General features: G+C 39.4%; 1 protein-coding gene across 2 annotated transcripts in view; it reads right to left on the minus strand.

Annotated features, from left to right (window-relative positions):
• The window catches only part of NKD1 (NKD inhibitor of WNT signaling pathway 1), a 94,871-nt gene that overhangs the window by 13,961 nt on the left and 61,497 nt on the right, over window positions 1–19,413 (minus strand). For both annotated transcript variants that reach the window (XM_030457777.1, XM_008501302.2), the window contains one exon: window positions 1,876–1,982. In XM_030457777.1, the coding sequence (XP_030313637.1) occupies window positions 1,876–1,982 (107 nt within the window). The remainder of the gene's footprint in view (window positions 1–1,875; window positions 1,983–19,413) is intronic.

Here is a 19,413-nt window from a genome sequence, read left to right on the forward strand (position 1 = left end):
AAACAATTCCCAAACCAAAACCAAGACTTCAATCAAGAACAAAGGATGCACTTTGACTGACTCCAGTCACATGGGTGTGATTCCTTTGCCTTCTCTCAAGACCTGTGCAATCAGAATTATCCAGAGCCACAACAAGACAAAACAGAAAAGTAACATTACCATTAAAATGAAAGCCACTATAGGCAAGTAAAATAAACAGCTCCAAATAGCTTCAGCAGGATGGAGCTCAAAATACTTGGTTGATCGTCTGACTTGAAACCAATTCCCTACAGCAGTTACGGGTACCCCCTGTCCCCTACTGAGTTCAAAGGCAGTCAGTCTTCCCTCAGTTGTAACAAGCCCCGCTGAAAGCTGCCAAGTGCCCCACACTCTACTGTGGAAACACAGTTTCACATTACATAAACATTCCTGGCACCTTTAGAAGCCAAATCACATCCACCTCAGATTTAGACCTCTTGTCTCAACACTTGTGTTTCTGATTCTTTTATAGTTTTGAAACATTTATCAATCTCTTAGCTCCCAGCTTACACAGCTGGAAAAATTTCATTTGTAGAACAAGGGGGAAAATATCAATACTTGGTTTCCTGCCACATATTAATACTTCCCTGTCCTACATTGCCTAACATAACATCTTTATATGAGGATGTGCTCTGCTTAGTTAAGAGCCATGGCAACCTTCCCTGCATTAGTCATGGTGCCTAGCACCAAGTGCTAACCTTTATGGTATGCCAAGAACTACTTGGGAACAAACACAGACTTTGCCCGTACAGTGAAGTTCCAGCTACTCTGGCACCAACCATGTTGACAGGTGTCCTCCAACATTCAAATATCAAGGCACTGTTAATTGCAATTTATCATGCCTTTCCTGCCTGTAAATGCCTGCTGCTCGAGGTAGAATATAAAACGTGAAAAGGAAAAGTCGCCTCCCCCTGGAGGCCCACAAGCACCCAGCAACACCTGAACTGCCTGTGGGAAAGCTCCCTCCTTTTAATCAGCCTTGAAACAGTAAAAAATAAAGCACACCAGACTCCTAAATCTAATCTAGAACAGGAAATGAACACTCGAGCCATGCTGCAAGGTGGCTGCATGGTCTTTTAAATAACAATTGAGGAACGCAAAGCTCATTACTGTGACAGGCTGACAGCACCAAAGGTAGAAGTTGCCACATCTGCTGAGTGCAGAGATAAAAATTCCTGCTGTTTCTTGTCAGTACCAGAGTACATCCCTCCTCCCCAAGACAGACAACCCTATAGCTGGATGACAGCATGTTTCAATAGTCATATTTATTAAATCACTCCCTATATAAAGAAAACCCTGCCTCTACACACAATGTCTGGCGGTTTTATGAATTTAAGTCTACAAGGAAATAGACACTCAGACTCCATGCCCTCCAGGATCCTTTTCCTCCTGCCATGTGATCAGATGGATTTCCCGTGTAGTAGGTCAGGGTTATTTCACTGGGGAGGCCCAGGCACACAAAACCATGGATAAGGAAGCTTTCACAAACATCTTTTTCACTAGGCAGATTTAAACCAGTGCAATAGTCCATGAAAGTAAATCTAAAGATTTAATGACATGGTAGCTGGTGGAATAAATTACTAATGAAAGGTTCACAGATAAAGGACTAAACTGAATGCCTCTTAACATTTCAGATCATCATTTCATTGTCTCCAAATCAGGAAGTAAATCTCACTAATCAACTCAGAAGTAGCACCAATAGTAAAACACTGACTGGTGACAATGCTGCTTCCTCCTGTACCCGCTACAATCTCTGGGAGATAGACACATGCACCAGAGGACACCATTTGGTTCACAGGTTATTTTTCTACCATAATTATGTCAGTACAGCAAAAGTTTAAAATATAAAGGACTTACTTCAAATTTCAGCTGCTTCTTGGAACCTGTGCGTGTGTCACTTTCTTTTTCTGCTTTCTTTTCATCTCCACTGCAAACTCCATCTGTCTTCTCTGGAGGCAAAGCCACTGAGAAAAACATTTAAGAAAAAATGCTTATAAGGAAATGTCAAAGCAGCCTTATATTTGCAAATCTCTTTTTATATTTAAAGTGAAATTGATTTCAGCAAACTTGTATGAGAGGATCATTATACTTGATTTGCTTTTGTGTTCACTACACATCTGGGATAATTTCAGCAGACAGTCTACCAACAGCTTTTAGTATACAGCCTTTCCTACAAACTCGAGTCACAGGAAGTTCAAAAACAGTATTATGAGAATATAAATCAGCAGAACTGTTACTGTAAATAAGTTGAATAATGTGCAAAATATTGAAAGTATGTGACATATTGCAGAAACATACTGGATTCACCAACAGTGAATGAAGTAACGAAGCTGAAATGAAGACCTCACTCTGTTCCAATTTCCCTCTTTGAATACACACAAACCTTACTATCTCCCAAAAAGGCAACATTACCTGGCAAAAAGCTTAAGATTAATTTTTTTTAATATGCATGAAAAAGTATATTTTAACTACGTTTTGATTGAACACATTATGCACTTGTATAATTCAATAGCACTCATAAGGAGCATCATTATTAACATCTATCAGACATAGCATTTATCCAATATGTAACAGAAATTTATATAAAACTTCTCAAGCAGATTAAAAACATCTCAAGCAGCCTTGCACATGATGAAGTCCTATATCTGAATAAAAATTAATTATATATTCATTAACTTTATGAAAATAAACAGATTTTTTAACCCTACCCTCAAGCTTTTCAGATATGATTTTTTTTATACATCCACATAACCTCTGCCTACAATGTTATGCCTACATTTCATTAGATATTGCAGTAATCCTTCCTATTCCCCCCAAAATAGAAGATATTGTGAGAATGTGGGTGTTAACATCAGCATTCTTCCTCTTGCATAACAGCATTTTCATCTACCCAAAGCCTTTATCCTAATGCTACATAGGAATGGTTTCTTGAGCATGTCTTTGTAAGTAACATCTCATGTAAGTGTCAGTTCAGCAAAGTCAGATTCCTTAAAAAAAAAAAGCCATGACCCCCTTCAGGTCACAGTGGCCCATTTCAAATTGGGTTTATCCTGCAAGTCTCCTGTTTTTTGACACTACTGAGGTGCCTCCTGAGCATTCTCCCAGGAAAGCAAGTCCATAACATGCTAGAAATTAGGATATTATATTAGCCATTTTTCAGTATTTCCCCTCACATTTAAAATGGAACAATTAGCTTAATTAAAAAAAAAAATAAATATATCTACATTACTTTAGTTTTATACTCAGAAATTCACAAAGCCAAGATTTCTGCCACAACTGCAATGTGTACATATATTTATATACACGTATCACCTTTCCTAGTTGTATTTCTTTGTTTAAATTTAATACTATTGTATTACTTTTTGTTTGTTTTGTTTTTCCGGATGTACAGTAAAGAAAGGGGGAATGAGGTTGAAACCCAACCCTTGGAGGTTTCCTTACTTTGATACTTAATTTGCAGTTTTGATGTTACACTAACACCATCTTCCCAACACACACATTTAATTTGCATTGTATAAATGCAAATAGACATGGAATTTATTATACACATACACACACACTGATAGGCTTTGATTTCTCTGCCAAGCCATGTTAAGATTCCCTACACAAAACATAAGCTAAGCAGGAAGGTCAGCTGAAGGAAGAGAAAGCTCATTTCACAGTGTCCTTTTAACCTGGTGTTATCAAATCAACAGGAACTGTTTACTAGGAGGTTTTTGTATAGCATTTACCATAATGAACTCATATATAAAGATAAGTATTATTTACAACACAGAACTTTGTCTATCTGAATAACAGTCATTTGTTTTCTGCTCACTTTGTCCATAAATACAACTACTTCATATTTCTGGAAGTTCAAAGCTCTAAGACCACAAAAAGACCCCCATGAAACAAAAGACAACATTTGATTGCCTACCTTAGCCCAGCCTTACTGCTTCATTCTAAAATCAACAAGAAATGGTCGCTTGGGCCTTCATAACAAGGATGGTTGTACTGACAGCAGCTATCCATAACTACTAGATCCACTCCTGGATCTTAATGGCTCCAGGAATCAGTGCTTAATATGCACCAGGAATCAGTTTCTCACATGAACAGTTCTAAGTCAATAGGAACATTTGTATTAGGAGCTTCTATAACTCCTCACAATCTTGAGCATGTGAAAGAAAGGAAACCTGGGCTGGTATGACCCCCAGCTTTGCTGGAAAGTGTATTGCCAATCAAAAAGAAAAAAGAACCACCCCTGTTATTACACATTCTTTAAAATGTATACAGGTATATAATGGTCAAAATACTACATCAAAATACAGTGATCTTTTGTCTGTTAAGGGACAGAATTCCAAATGACACTGGCATGGCAAACAACATTAGACTAAGCCCACTGAGGAGCAGATCTTGAACAAGCTCTTTCCTACCTCAAGGCTCTTTGTTAAGTTTTTCTGTGACAACAAAGTGTCTTACAGAGCATTCCCTCTCTTCCACCACCATGCTGAAAGCTGCTGGCATGTGCAATGAGCAGCAGAGTTCCCCAGCCAAAGGGTGCTCCGAGAGGAATGACACAGAGTTGCTTTCTGGTTTCAGTAACAGTCCTCCCACTGGCACTTTAATAACCTTTTGGATGTCCAGTTTATGTGTTCAGATGGGAAACTTTCCCTTTAATGTATAATTTATGTAACGGAGGAAAAAAATGTGCTCTGACAAATTAGGCTTCTCAAAAAACAAGAGTTCAACTATTGGGGAAGGAGGGGAGACATCTTGCATTACACTTCTTGAGAGAGTTTAAATACTGTATGCCAGAAATTATCCTCTTTGAGCTTTGCTGACCTTTGATCTGAAGAACCCTTTGGCCTTGCTGCTCCAGGGAATTATCCTTTGAAATCAGTTACTCATTTTGGAGCTCAGATGAAATGGGGAAATCTGGTGATCTCATCCTGATGAGAAGTTTCATTCAGCAAAGAAAAATGAAATATGAGGAAATTTTAAAGAGGAATATGGAGGGATTAAAATAATATTTACAATTGATCAAATCATGTGGTTTGTATATATCCTCGTGTGCCTTTATCCAAACCCAATGAACATTTGAAACACACTGGACTACAACTGTTTTGTCTGAGAAGGATAAGTGTTTGGTATCTCATTCCTATACTTAGCTTTGACTATTGACATGTGCTCAGTTTCATGAAGGATACAAACACATGCTGAACCTACTTATAAATAAAATAAGAATGTCTGCTTGGGACAGTTAAAACTGGCAGCCTGTAAACAGAGATCCACCAGTGAGCCCTATGCCAAGGGTCAGATATATTCACAATGTGAACTTCCTTTCAGCTCTGCCAATGATGTTAAACCAGACCAGACAAGATCGCTATCTCAAAGGAGTGTGGAGAATTAATAGACTTGTGTTTCCAAAGCACAGGCCATCAGAAAGAGGTCCCCATGCAATATATCATCTGTGCAAAAATACTTACTTACCTCCCCTCTCAGATAAAAAGTCCTGACAAAGAGAATGCTCTATAAAGATGAACATACAGAGAAACTTACCCTTGTTGTGGGAATCTGCAACTGCAGGAAAAAATGTGTATTTATTTCTTCTCATGGGAATAACCATATGCTCTCAAAAACAATGTTCCCTAACAGAATGTTTCATGAATTGAAATACTACATATGTTTTCTTTATGATGTTCTCTTCTCTTGTTCATTATAAATGGTCTTGTATTCACTTCCATAACCTTAAGACACTATAAAAACGCGCCTGGACAACATTTGAAATTGGAAAGACAATAAAGGAAAAATATTAACTTGGAAAAATTGTGAAATACCATTCTTTCATGAAAAACAAACTGACTGGCTTAAGTGTACTAGCAGATGTTTCTCTCTAAGATTGCTAATTACTACCACCCAATTGCTCATAATTGAGGTGAAGGAGGAAGAGAGAGGGAGAATGAACATCAGTTTAAAGGTATTAAGACTCGTCCCTGAAGAATTGAGGGTGGGTTTTTTTTTCAGGAATTTACTCATTCCTAGGAAAGGAAGGGGCTAATAATTCCATCTACCCCTTAGGAAATCACCAAAAAAACCTCAGATTTGAGGTAAAAAATGATTCCATACTGTGCTGCATGTATTGAACAAACAAGAATACTAAACTTCAGACAGCCAAATCATTCTTCACTGATCTCCATCCTGCATCTGAGAATAAGAGGGGAAAAAAACATGGAGCCAAAACAGACCTGCACCCAGGTGGAAAAGCAACTGTTTGAACTTTTACTCTCACTCATGTGGCTTGTCAGTTGAGATTTCTCAACCCTCATTCAAGCAAACCACCACGCTTTTTAACAAATTATCTTCCTTCTCAAAGTAGAGACAGTTTCACTCTGTTTTTCAACTGTAGTGAGCAGTTTGATCAGGTTGATTGAAAAGGTCTTGTGGCCAGAAAGTATGGAGTGTGCAACTCCAATGAAATCTTCAGGTCTAAGCTACAGCTACCCTGTCCAAATTTGCACAGCAGTTTAGTAGAACTCAAGCCAAAGATTAGTAACTTCAGAGCCTCTTTGGGATTACAGTCATTCCAAAAGGTATGTGATGGATCACAGGGCCTTAACTCAGAAAGCAGAACTATGGGAGAAGCTATGCATTTCTACAGTGATAAATTATGACTGGACATTACCAGTGACTTATCTTGAAATCAGGGTCATAGTTCTGTAATTTTTGAGAGTAAAGGTAAAACTGGAGAACTGACTAAAATGCCACCTATGAAAGTCAGCATCTGGCATACATTTGAAAACAAACCATTTGAAGTGAAATGTCTTCCCCTCAAGATGGACTGACTAGATTCAATGGCAGTTCTTTAAAACTACTACCAGAAATAAAGTGACAGAATTATCTGTACATGGGGATACAACCAAGGACACATTAGAACCTGAGACTTGTGGGGAATACGATAACAGGAACATTAAAAAATGCACAGTCATACCAAGACAAGGAGATGAAGTCACATGCACTTTGTAACAGCTCAAATTGAACTTCAGTAGCAATATTTGCCTGGTGTAATTGAGTGTCAAAGAGCTGGTGTAACCAGATTCAGCAGTAAAATTTCTATTTAAGTCAAAAGGGTAAAAATTTCACTTCCAATTTGCATTTCTAACAGATGCAGCAAAACCGAAAGCCAGAGATTGAGTACTAAAGAGATAGAAAGACAATTAACTGTGTTGCTTTTCCTGAAGTCTCTGATGTCTAAATTATCTGGTTCTGTCAACATTTTTTTCATTGCAAATCAGGTTTGACAAACCTTACTGACATTCTTCACTGACACCACAACAATCAGAGCAATAATAACTATGTTTCAAAGTCCAAATTGAGAAGTTCTTTACTTAACAATTACATTCACATTCAGATTTCACTTCTAAATTCTCCTGGAGGCCATGGATTAAGAAGTATCATCCCCGTTAAGCATACACTTTGGTCTTGTTCCAGAGTTGATGGAAATACAATCCCAACAGAGATAGCTTTGCTTGAGCAAAGGTACTCTTCTCCAGAGGCAAATGAACATAGGCAGAACAGGACAAGGAAGGGAGTAACATTCCTGTTCCCCAGCCACCAGAATAAGCACATAGAAAAACAGCCTTGTCCTGGGTCAGTGCCAAAACCGTGCATTCACCTTTCTCTGGTTGAAAGCTGAAGCTTATGAATTAGACACCCCTCAAAACAACACAGATCAAGCTGCCTTCTCTGAAACTTACTGTAGAGAAATTAATTGTCCATTCTAAGTCCACCGGGACAAGTCAAAACCAATTTAGCAAGAGCTGTACCAGTAGTACTTTGTACTAGTCCAGAATAGGTATCTCAACCTGCAAATTGGAGAGACTCAAATTTTTTCTATTTTACCATTTCCTGTTGATGGTCACAATGCAAATTATAGGTTCAATGTCACACCACAGAATGGAAAAAAAAAAAGAAGATTCAATATGCCACAAGCCCTACTTCCAGCACTTGGACCAGGGGTACACAGGCACAAAACAGAGAGATATTGACTAAGACCATGTGATGGCTTGCAAAAAAGTCCCAAACCAAAGTATGTTTTAAACATTAAGGCACCAGAAATGATTCTAGCTGACAAGTCAACATTAGGCCATTTGGGAACTGCTCAACTGAAATTCACTCAGATGTTTGGACAATGTTTTATCTCCTGACTAAAAAGTAGTCAGGCTCACAGGTCTTTGCAATATGACCTCCCTTAAAGCTTCAGTTCCTGTTGCCAACCCCAATAATTTGACACACATAAATACAAGTATTTCCAATTCTTGATACAGAATCATGAGGCTTCTGTCTAGATCTCGTGTTTTGGGTTTGTTTGTTTGTGGGGTTTTGTGTGTGTGTGTTTTTGTTCTTTTTTGGGTTTAATTTTTTTACTATCTCCTTAAAAAAAAAAAAGTATTTATACAAAAGATGCAAATACAAAGGACAATATGCACTCTCTCTGCTAGCTAGGGTGTAACTCATACATGCTTAAACAATAAACCTAGATTTCTCACACTCTTTCTGGAGTGATTTTGCTGAAGGGAAGGAGTTTGTTGAAATTTGCCAGATTATGATTCCCTTTCCCAATTAGTTCCCCAACTGGCTGTATTTCATCAACAGCAACTGCCAGATTAAATGACTTACTTGACCATCTTCACCCAATACACTTTGATGTTCAGTTCTCAAGCTTCAAAATACCTTTTGGATGAAGATCAGACAGCACTAAACAGAATCACTAATTAATTAAGCAAAGTTAAATTTTAAACACTGTTTGTTGTGTTAGCCAAAAGCCTGAACAGAACAGTATTTTTTTCCCTTCCTCATCAGAGATCAAAGAAGATGGTTTCTTGCTTTCCTCCCCTATCTTAAAAACAAAAAACAAACAAAAAAAAAAACTACAACAAAAAAACAAAAAAAAATGGAGGGGGAGGAGAGAGGGGAGAGAGAATCTCCATAAGCTTTGGTCAGTATAGTTCAGGATGATACCTGTAGTGGCAAGATTTGTGTTTGATCAGTGGGTATATCAAAAGCCACATTAACAGAATGCAATCTGCTATAACTATCTGTATCATTTAACATGGGTAAGTACTTCTCAAGTGAAAACTGTCACTGTCATATGGACCAGTTACCACTTTCTAACAGCATTATGTGTCCCTGGAGCCCTGAATGGGCCTGCCAAGTGTTGGATTCTGTTTCTGAACAGTGACAGATCGGACACCAACTGATTATTTGGAACTTATAGCAAAAGAATAAAGACCTCTCTTCTCAAAAGATGGACATACATGGATTTTGGCCAGTAACTGGTAACAATTTTGCGTTTAAAAAATCCCATCTGAGTATAAATTGCAGATTTTCATGTTCACATAGAATTAATTTTTTCACATAGACTTAACATCAAAATAACATGTCACAGAGAATTCAATTTTCTTTCTGTCTTAAATTTTCTTTGCCTCTTCAGATTTTTTCCCCTCCAAGATTCACAAGAAGAAAAAAAAAAAGCCACTACATAAGCCTTTATTCAAATGAAGGCTGAGTAGGTAATGTTATTAATAATGTAGGCTTTGATATCAACTCACTCCTATCTAACTTAGACGTTCAATGGGAAAATCATGTTTCTACCACCTTTGCTATGATAATGGGGCCTCTAAGGGTATATGAACTGTAAGATTCATTTAATCAGAAGTGCTTCCCATGAGGAAAGATGTCGCTCTGACCCTTGCAAAGCTAGCCTTTTATAGAGAGCAATGTTGTGGACCTGTACTGTGACATTATTTTGGCTGTGATGAATCAGCTGCATATCTGACATCACTCTCATAGTTAATATAGAGTGACAGGCTCAGCATTCCCATCCTCAGAGCCCTACATCTTACTTAGAGATGTGGAGGGAGTATAGAGAGAGATCCACAAGACAACTGAAAAGTAATATGACTAATAGTCCAGCATCTGTGTGTGTGCACACAAACATATCTCCATCCCTTTTCATACTTATACATGGGTGAGGAGTGGTACTAAGGTAACATATCACATACTGCAAAACATGCAGAGAAATAAAAGTCACCAAGGCTTGACCTCAAAACCTTCTTTAAGATGTAGAGAGCATGCAGAATCTCACCACAAGAAACAATTCCCAAAGAGCAATTGCAGGTAGCTGCTCATCATAATTAATAATTCCAGTACAGCCTAACATATCAGAGCAGAAACCTGCTGTGCTGGGTACCACTCACACTGCAGGAGAGAAGAGTTTGCAGCAGGCTTGCAGGAGGAACCAGCCCTTCCCATTGCTCTAGAAAGCCCATGTGTTTCACAACTCATGGAGCTTCCCACTTGGAGCCACCCCTTTAGTGGGAAACCCTGCAGCATCAGTGTCATTGTTTTTCATTCAAACCTAATGTCTGGAAATCTGGGTGGCAATCCTTACTTGCTAGTGGGGGTAGGCAGCTGCCCTGCAGGGACAGAGGCCCCTGGGACAGGGCAGGTGGTGGGTGCTCAGGGCAGCTCTCTGAGGGCCCTGCAGCTGTGAAAGAGCAGGCTGTACCTCAACAAACATCTGCCAAGAATATTCTTCCACACCCAGATGGCTCCACTCGCTATAAAGGCTCATGAGAGTAACAAAACAGAACAAAAAAGGGGCTGCAGCATCACACTTCAGCTTCGTGCCTCCAAATCTCTGAGAGGCACTTTAACTCCCTCCTAAATAAAGCTTTTGCACCCAGGATTCAGGGTTGCCTTGGCTCCCCTCAGCCACTCCCTGCCCAGCGCCAAGCCCCAGGACTGGACTGGCTGCAAGGCACAGCAAAGTTCTCTGCTCCTCCAGAGCCCTATGAAAATTCCTCAGGAAGCAGCTCTTTTACTTCTGGATATTTTGTTTTACAACTACTATTCCTTTCCTCTCTTTTTGTTACCTTTACAGTCTTAAAACTTTTTTTGGTATAAAGTTGGGTGCTTCGTATGACATTTTACTGGTGAAAGCACCTGGATTGCTGGATCAGATTTATTAAGCAAGAAAAACCTGATTACTGGGAGTTTTTTGGTGGGTTTTTGGGGGGGTTTTTTTGGCTTTTTTTTTTTTTTTTTTTTTTTTGTAGGCTGGGGGTTGGGACTTTCCATCTAACAAGAGCAGCTGGAGTCCAAGTTCTTTCAAGAGCAGAAATGTTGCTTCAGGTTCATTTCCACAACCCCACAGTGCTGCACTTATTATTTGCTTTTACTCACAAACTAGTTGTGGTTACAAAAAACAAAACAAAACACAACCACCTCTTCCAAACAAATGCCATTTTATCTTTTCTTTCCTCAGGAGAATAAGGTTGACTGCTACTTGTGCTTTGAGGTTTGGATATGATTGAGATGAAACATCTGTTAAGAAAAAAGGTGTGTGTGGGGACTTTTTTCTGCTAAAAATATCATGGCTTTTTTTTTTTTTTTTTTTCTTTCCACCAAACTTGAAACATGTGATGAAATTCAACTTTTAAAATATAACCCTGGAGCTACTTGAAACTATAAAAGTCTCCTCAGTATCTGAGGCAAGTCAGAATTTCCACTGTTCAAGCTGGGCTTTTATGAAGAGCAGACTTTAGAAAAAGCTGTAATCTGTCTAGGTAACAAAGGGCACTTGTTCTGCCTGGTGAGGTAAAACTTTGGGTTTCTGTAGCTACTGCAGCAGAAGTGGAGTCGAAGCACACAAAAGCACCCTGACTGATACACACTTCAAATGTGGAACAGCAACTGGAAAAGCAATATGCTTTGCACCAAAATTGCCTCTAAGTCTGCATGTACATGCTTGTGGATTTGTAAGGTTCAGCAGGTTGTTGTGTCTCAACTCTCCAGCCCAAAGGTTCAGGCTTCCATCTAGCTTTACATCTATCTGGCCATCTATAAGAATGGCTCCTAAATCCAACCCCAGAAATGCAAGAACTATTGCATCCTACCATGAACTGTATCCTCGCATGAGAGACTCCAGAATATGAAATCTCCACAGGCAGAGAGCAGGGCCTTACAGGAATATGCCCACAGGATCTAAACAAAAGCCTATTGCAGAAAGCTACTAAAAACCCAGCAAAGGGACTCTAAAACTCAGTTGCCTGACTATGTGGGACTCTAAAACTCAGTTGCCTGACTATGTCAAGGTCAAGTCAAACTCAAGAGAACTGGAAACTTAAGGAATATTTGGGACTTGCAGTAGGACATACTGCCTATGAAATGCAGTATTCAACGTTTTTAAAAACTAAAGTAATGTTTCATGTAAAGGCAAGGTATTAGAAACAAATATACTGTCTTCTGAAATAGCAAGGGCCAAACTTCTTCCAATTACAAAAGCACAAAACTAGAATAATTCCATGAACACCAGCGTGAGAGTATTATCTAGCCTGGAAATCTTTGCCTGAAAATATGCTCACGTTTCACATGGGTTAAAAAAAAAAAAAAAAAAAAAAAAGAGAGAGAGAGAGAGAGTCACAAGAGAATCAGAGAAGAATGGCATTTTGACTCACTTTACAAAAACATGTTTAATAAAACCTCCACGAACTATGGTCAAAGCTACAAGAAAAATAACTGGTAATAATCATTGCTGGGAAATTAAAAGTAGAAAAGGGCCTTTGTTCTTCAAGTAGAATAAATGAAACCACTGGTATTCATCATGTTTCCAGAGGGATTGTTTTCAAACTCCTGACTTGTTCCCATTTTTCACTCTTTGTTCTTGGTGGTGAATGTCCTGGGGCAAAGTTCAAGTACATTATTTTTATACTGCTGAACACATACAGTCATGCAGCTTTATCTCAGTGCCATACACACTAGATTAGCTGTCTCTCACAGATATACCCAAATCCATCAACTTACCAAGGTAAATCTGATGGTAGCCCCTGCCACCCAGATTTGTCACCACTGCAGAGGCAGGAGAGCAGGACACCTGGCTAGTTGTAACCCTGCAACCTCAGATGGTGCTGAGGGCTGGACAGGTGTCAAATGCCCACAAAGTGGGCAGCCAGTGCAGAGTTATGCACCACCCTGCATTCCTCTCCACCCCAGGTGATTGCTACCTAGCCTAAGCTGGATGGGCAGCTCACTCAGATATCCTGCACATGCTACAGTTCCTTCCTCTGAATCACAACATTGACAGCCCAAGAGAAATAATCAATGACCAAGACTAATTTGGTGAGGTCAGATTACTGAGACCCTCCCAAAGTTGTCAGGTTGTCAGCTAGAGAGAGCCATACCCTACATGCAGGGAGCAAGCAAGGCACAGGTAGCAGAGCACATGCCCTCTGCACAGCAGCAGCTCAGTGTAGGAGGAAAGCTCACCCTCCAAGGCAAGATAACAGTCTGCTTTTCACTGCCTTTCTCTGCTCTGCTTGCCAACATGGATGGAAGCTGTTAGACACTGTAAAGGTCCATTTGGAAACACCTGGAGAGCACTAGCCCATTACACACAGGCCATGGACAACCATTGGATGGCAACACTCTTTCATCACTACTGACCTGGCTGCACTTCAAAGAGCAGCTCCAGAAGTAAAAGCTCCTGATCCAAATGCCAACCCCCCTAAACTGGAACAGCTAATGTTAAGAAAGACTTGTACAATTTTTTATTTTTTTAATTTTTTTTTTTAAGTGCCTTATGCCATAAGATTTTCCTCCCACTCATGGCAAATAGCCTACCTGCTTCTTATAATTTCCTGGATCTGTGCTTGACCACAGGAAAACTTCTGCTAATCCTACCAGTCTCATGTTCTTTGGTGACTTTTATTCTAACTGCCAAACTAAGCAGTTTTCTCTTGGCACTCTCCACTGCTTGTGGCTTTTTTTTTTTTCTTCCCTCCCTCATGTTCTTAGGTGCTCATTCCAACTCCCAGCACCGAGCTTATCGGCTTCCAGCCTAGGCAGGGATGAGCTGGTTTTTAGACTACGGAGGCTGGTGCTGGTGGGTCACCCTGAAGCTGAAGATAATTTTCAGAGCTGTTTCATGTCATACTGAGTGGTAAGAAAGAGTATAGAAGAAACCTCCCGACAGTAAAAAAAAAACAAAAATACAGCTAGTGAGCAAATGATCACCAGTCTGAGGTGATCACACAGCATACACACAGCAAAGCAAATCTACGGTAAGAGCACAGGATTAGCAACAAGTCATTGAAACACAGAGTTCCCATATAACATCCCAGAATGCAGACCACAAGAGAACTTTTAAGGTAGAACTGTTACCACTCTGTTTGCAGTGTGAGTGATGAATAGGTATTTGGTTTAAGAACATGCCTGCATCAACAGTACTAGGTGGGTAATAACAACAGTTCTGAGATAAGGCAACCTTGACTGTGTTCAGGATGCAGTCTATGTCTTTCTTATAAACACACCAGAATGCCATGAAGATAATATACTGAAAATTATTTAAGCTTTAGAAAATATATTAAATAACTATTGTAACCAAAAGAAGCATGCAGTTTGAAATAACCACCTTTGTTTACCCATTCATAGCTCAGCCTAACGCAGTACATCAATTTATTACAGCTCGGAGATTATCAAAGTATAGTAAAAAGTGTCTCACAGGCAAATAGAAAGTTTTCCTTTGCTGACAAATTTATGAACAATTTGTGCCCAAGTACAATATCCTGCCACCCTCTGAACTGAAAACCCCACAGATTTTTTTCCAGCTACCAATTTTAGAAACAACACTGAATTCTTCACTGAATTTTTCCTGAACAAGAGACAGAGGAGAGGGAATTCTGTTGCACTGCATGAGAGCAGCCCTGATGCAGGGTGAGGGAGGCACACTCCACCCCATGTCCTCCCCTGCTGTCCCAGCCCCACAAAGGGGGGAGCATGGGCACCTCAGCAGCACCCACATGGGAGCCAACTGTGGTCTCTTCACTGTCCAGGACACATACAGGGGGGGAAGCACGTGCAGCTCTGTGAAGGTCCAGGAAAGTTGGCAGTGTTGGGCATAATCTCAGCAGCCTTAAACCACTGTTTCATTCTTTACTACTGGTTCTGTGTTTGCCTATCAGTTCTTACTAGAGTAAAAATAACAACACAGTTCCACATGGTGAAACTCTGTTAACCACATCTCAGCTCCTATTTGACCACTGATTCCCTGGATGCTAGGTGGAAGAAGAAGAGATGAAAGACTGAATGGACATACTTGTAACATCTGAAAAACATATAATCAGCAATATAATGATTTATTTTTCTGCACAGCCAAATACAGCATGCTTTACTTGCAGGTTCAGAAATTCCATAATGTCTTATAGATGTGTGAAAAGCAGTACAGGTAGCTCTTTCACAGATACGACAGATTTTATGTTTTTCCAGCAACAACATGTGTTTTGAACTCCACTGGGGTGTTCAGTATTATTTATGGACAAGATGACCAGAATAATTTGAATAATTTGGTCCCTTTCTGGTACCATATGAGGTTCCAACTTACGTCTAAAGATTTGGATGAATCCAGTTTGGGAAACATATAAAAAATTAATTGATTCAGGTCAAGCTCTGTCACTGTTTTCAGTGGGACTTTGGAAATCATGTTCAGATATGGCTCCAGGAAGGCTTGGATCTTCTCCAATCTTCTGCTAAGTCAATAATAATCAAGACATCACCTCTGCTGACAAATGAACAGATTGCTATCAGTGTAAGAGGCAGCTCCTCTGACAGGTATAGGACCAGACTGATCTTACAGATATGCAAGATTTCTGGTTAATAGAAACACTTAAGTCATACTTTTAAGAACAGTGAAAAAATGTGTGAGAAATCACATTATCACATAACTAACTGGGTGATAAGTTAGGTTTCCTGAGCTTAAGAACTTCACCTTAAACTCCAAAAGACAGCTGAAGTAGACTGATAGCTATATCCCACTGGGAGGTAAGGAGCTTGTAATGAGACAAGCAGAAAATGGCCTCTTTTCCACAATCAGTCTATATCAGAGGGAGATTTTTCTGGTTCAGATATCACAAGCAGAGAGAAAATGGACTGCTCCAAAAAGTTCCTAGATGTGATAAGATGAAGGAACCCCACTTCACAAAGACATGGAGCAATCAGGATAAGAAAGCTCTACTGGTCTTCAGGTTTTAGCTGTGAAACTTCTTTCTGTGGAAAGGTTCAGAGAAAGGAGGTGAAAGTTTGGGACAACAAGAACAGGACTGTTGAAGGAGTCAATAGAAAAATCTGCTTATGCCCTTCAGTAGCAGGGAGAAGATGTGGATGTCATAACTGACCACACTAATAGCAGATACCTTTCAGAGCCATCATCATGTCTCCATGATGAAAGAATGACTTGCTGTTTGATGCTACATTCAATTCCTGCCTGCCATTTTATATTCCCCACTGAAATTAAATGAAAAATATCTCCCAACACCTGTGCCAGTTTTTGTGACTTTTTTCAGAGCCACCTCCAGTCATTCAGTTCTGGTGACCTACTAATCTATCTAGGGATGAGGAAGAGGAAATGCAAACTCTTTTATCCTGCCATGTAGAGTGATGAAGCAGATGCCTTCTGTGCAGAAACTGCTGGATAAGAAAGTTCAAGCAAGAGAAGTCATGCCACAGCAGATTGCACAAGTACTTTTAAGTCTGGCAACTGGAAGTCTCTGAAATGCCGTGGGAAAGCACTGCTAAACTTGTAATGAAAGCTGCAAATGAATCCACTACAGAATCTATATCCAGCATGCCTAATTGTTAAGTTATTAAGGGAAGAGGAAGAGGGAAATCAGAGTAAGAGTAATGTAAGAGGAGACTGAGGTTTCCATTGATGTCTCATCTAAGGAAATCACTGACCATGTTAGTAACTGGTTACACTAACCAGAAAATGTTAAAAAGTTAGTTTAGTGACTTGGCCAGTAGAAAAATCAAAGGCAGGTACTGGATATGATACACAATATTGGTCAAACTGTTTCTTCCTGCACGGCACCCAGTAAACAGAGTCACTACTATAGAGTTCTAACCTCTTGTCATGCAGCGACATTGAGTCAACAATCCGCTCTCATGGCTTAATGCTTTTGATGTTTACTTTGTTCTTTCTATAGTTCAAAAGAAAGCACTAATGCACCAGTCCTCTTACCAAATACAATCTTAATCCCAGAATCCCGAGCCTTTTGCTGTTGGCCAGTTAAGTCTGTTAAGACGAAAGGATTTGATCGAGCTTTACATAACAACACAGAAGTTAAATCCAGCAAAGAGAGTTCTTTTTATCTGTACTGCTCAGACAGCTGGGGGGTGGGCTGGGGAAGAGAAGAAGAGAAAAAAAAAGGTAATGAACTTGGCTATGTAAAGCAAAATAAGGAATTCAATTATTTCTCTTATTGCCACTTTGTCTTTTTAGTGAGACTCTTCTAAATTAGAACTCAGATTTATTCTGCAATAAAGTCTCTGAGTATGAAGGCTCTAACTTTCTGCTAACCCAGAAGAACTTCAGCACCTGCTGTGCTTTTTTGCAAATCTGAGAAATGTTTCTTTTTCATTTTTTTTCAATCCCTACTGTGCGTTTATGAAGACAGAATATAGTTCATTGATGAGACACTTGCCTGGGACTTGGTAGAGCTCAGTTCAAGTCTTTCTGTTGCCATTCATGTCCTTTGTGAGTTCAGCCCAATCAAGCATGTTTCAGTATATTACAGCTTCCTATCTCTGAGTCCAGTTATCAGTGATGTTGATATTATTTTAGACTCATGAATGTATAATCATACAATGTTACACCATCATGCATGTAAATATTATGAGGTAGCAAAATAAAGACAAAACAACTATTTTGGATGGAAAGATAAATATTCTTTCTAAAATATTAATTACATTTTCACGCAAAACATTTCTATGCAGAAAAGAGCTACTGCAGTGGTCATCTTGTATCTAAGCCACACAGAACTCAAGCTGTGCCCTAACAAAGGTCTCAAATCATGTTTCAACTTCACTTGATGCTAACCTAACATCACAATTTTTAATATAAGTAATGTCACAATCATCCAAAATTATTATGCCAGCAAAAAGTACAAAGTTATACAAAAAGCATGAAAGCATCTTGCTTTAACACAATGCTGCTAGTGGCATCTGGTAATTGTAAGAAGACTCCAAATATCCCATTCAGGAGGGAAGTGGCTGACAGAGTTTCCAGCATGGAAAGCATAGCCTGGAGATGTGAAAGCAGAAGGAATGAAGACCAAGCCCTGGCAATCTGCATGCATGTTCCCAAGCAGTGGGTGGGAACAGATACCTGCCTCCCAACTGGAAAGATGCCAAAGAACAGCTCTTCCCCTGTGGCAGCACGCAAAGAAAGGGCCACCTGCTGCTATCTAAATCTTGTCTTCTCTACTCAGCTGCTTCATAAGAAATGAGACGCATCAGAAGTAATCATGTAAACCTGCTGACTGAAATTACAGTAGCCTAAAAGGTTTTACACTCTAATAAAAACAATCCTGCTGCTGACTAGTTTGGAAATATATATTGGATATTATGTTTGCTATGCAACACAATTCTACACAACAAAGTAAGAAATAATTAGAGGAAAGGAAATGTAGAATGGGACACAGAAAAATGAAATTATTCACCTTGCAGACATTTAATATCCTGTGTTAAATAGACTGCCCTATAGTACTAAAAATTAAAAAGCCACTTTTTATTAGAGTTATGTCCTACCATGAGCAGAAAGGAAAAGGGTGGTAAAGTTAAATCCTGGAACACTTTTAACAAACATTGACTACATCCTGGTAAGAATATCTTGCTTTTGTGTTTAACAGTAGCCTCTGAGCACCAGCTGAAACTGAGATCCTATGTTACAGGCACATACAAGGGAACACTTTTTGTATACAACATACATGATACCCATCCATCCATGGGATCTAAGAAACAGTATGCTAAGACAGCTCACAAGTCAGGAACCAGAACTGGAAGTCATACATTCTCCACACAAAGAATCGTTGGAGTTCTGTTTAGACAGAAGTCTCTACCATCAGAAACAATTGACTGGATTATACAAGGACAGAAGTTTCCAAGTTAAGCTTCACATGGTTCATTGCTCTAAATAAGCTGGGTATATTGTTTCCACTAGCTTATAATGTAAACCTAGCACAAGCCCATGAAACCACTTGCTATACTTGAGAGTTTTCCATAGAGTTTCTGAAGTTCACATTCTTTGGTTTTTTAAAAAGAACAAGCAACAGTGTCCTCAAGTTAATCTCTTCCATTCCTCAACTCCCACTTGCCCAACAGAAGTTCCAAGGTACCTCAGATGTGTTCTCTGGCACCCAGAATACAGTATCCATGCTCAAGGTTCCCAAAGGCCCTTCCCACCACAATGATTCCATCTCCACTGCAAGGAGAGGCCTGGTCACAGAGGAAGAGATGAGGTGAGCATTGGAAAGAAGTTATCTGTGGCAATAATAATTCCACTCATATTCAGCAGAAATGTATTGA

Source organism: Calypte anna, chromosome 11 (assembly GCF_003957555.1).
Source record: "Calypte anna isolate BGI_N300 chromosome 11, bCalAnn1_v1.p, whole genome shotgun sequence".
NCBI classification, from domain to species: Eukaryota; Metazoa; Chordata; class Aves; order Apodiformes; family Trochilidae; genus Calypte; species Calypte anna.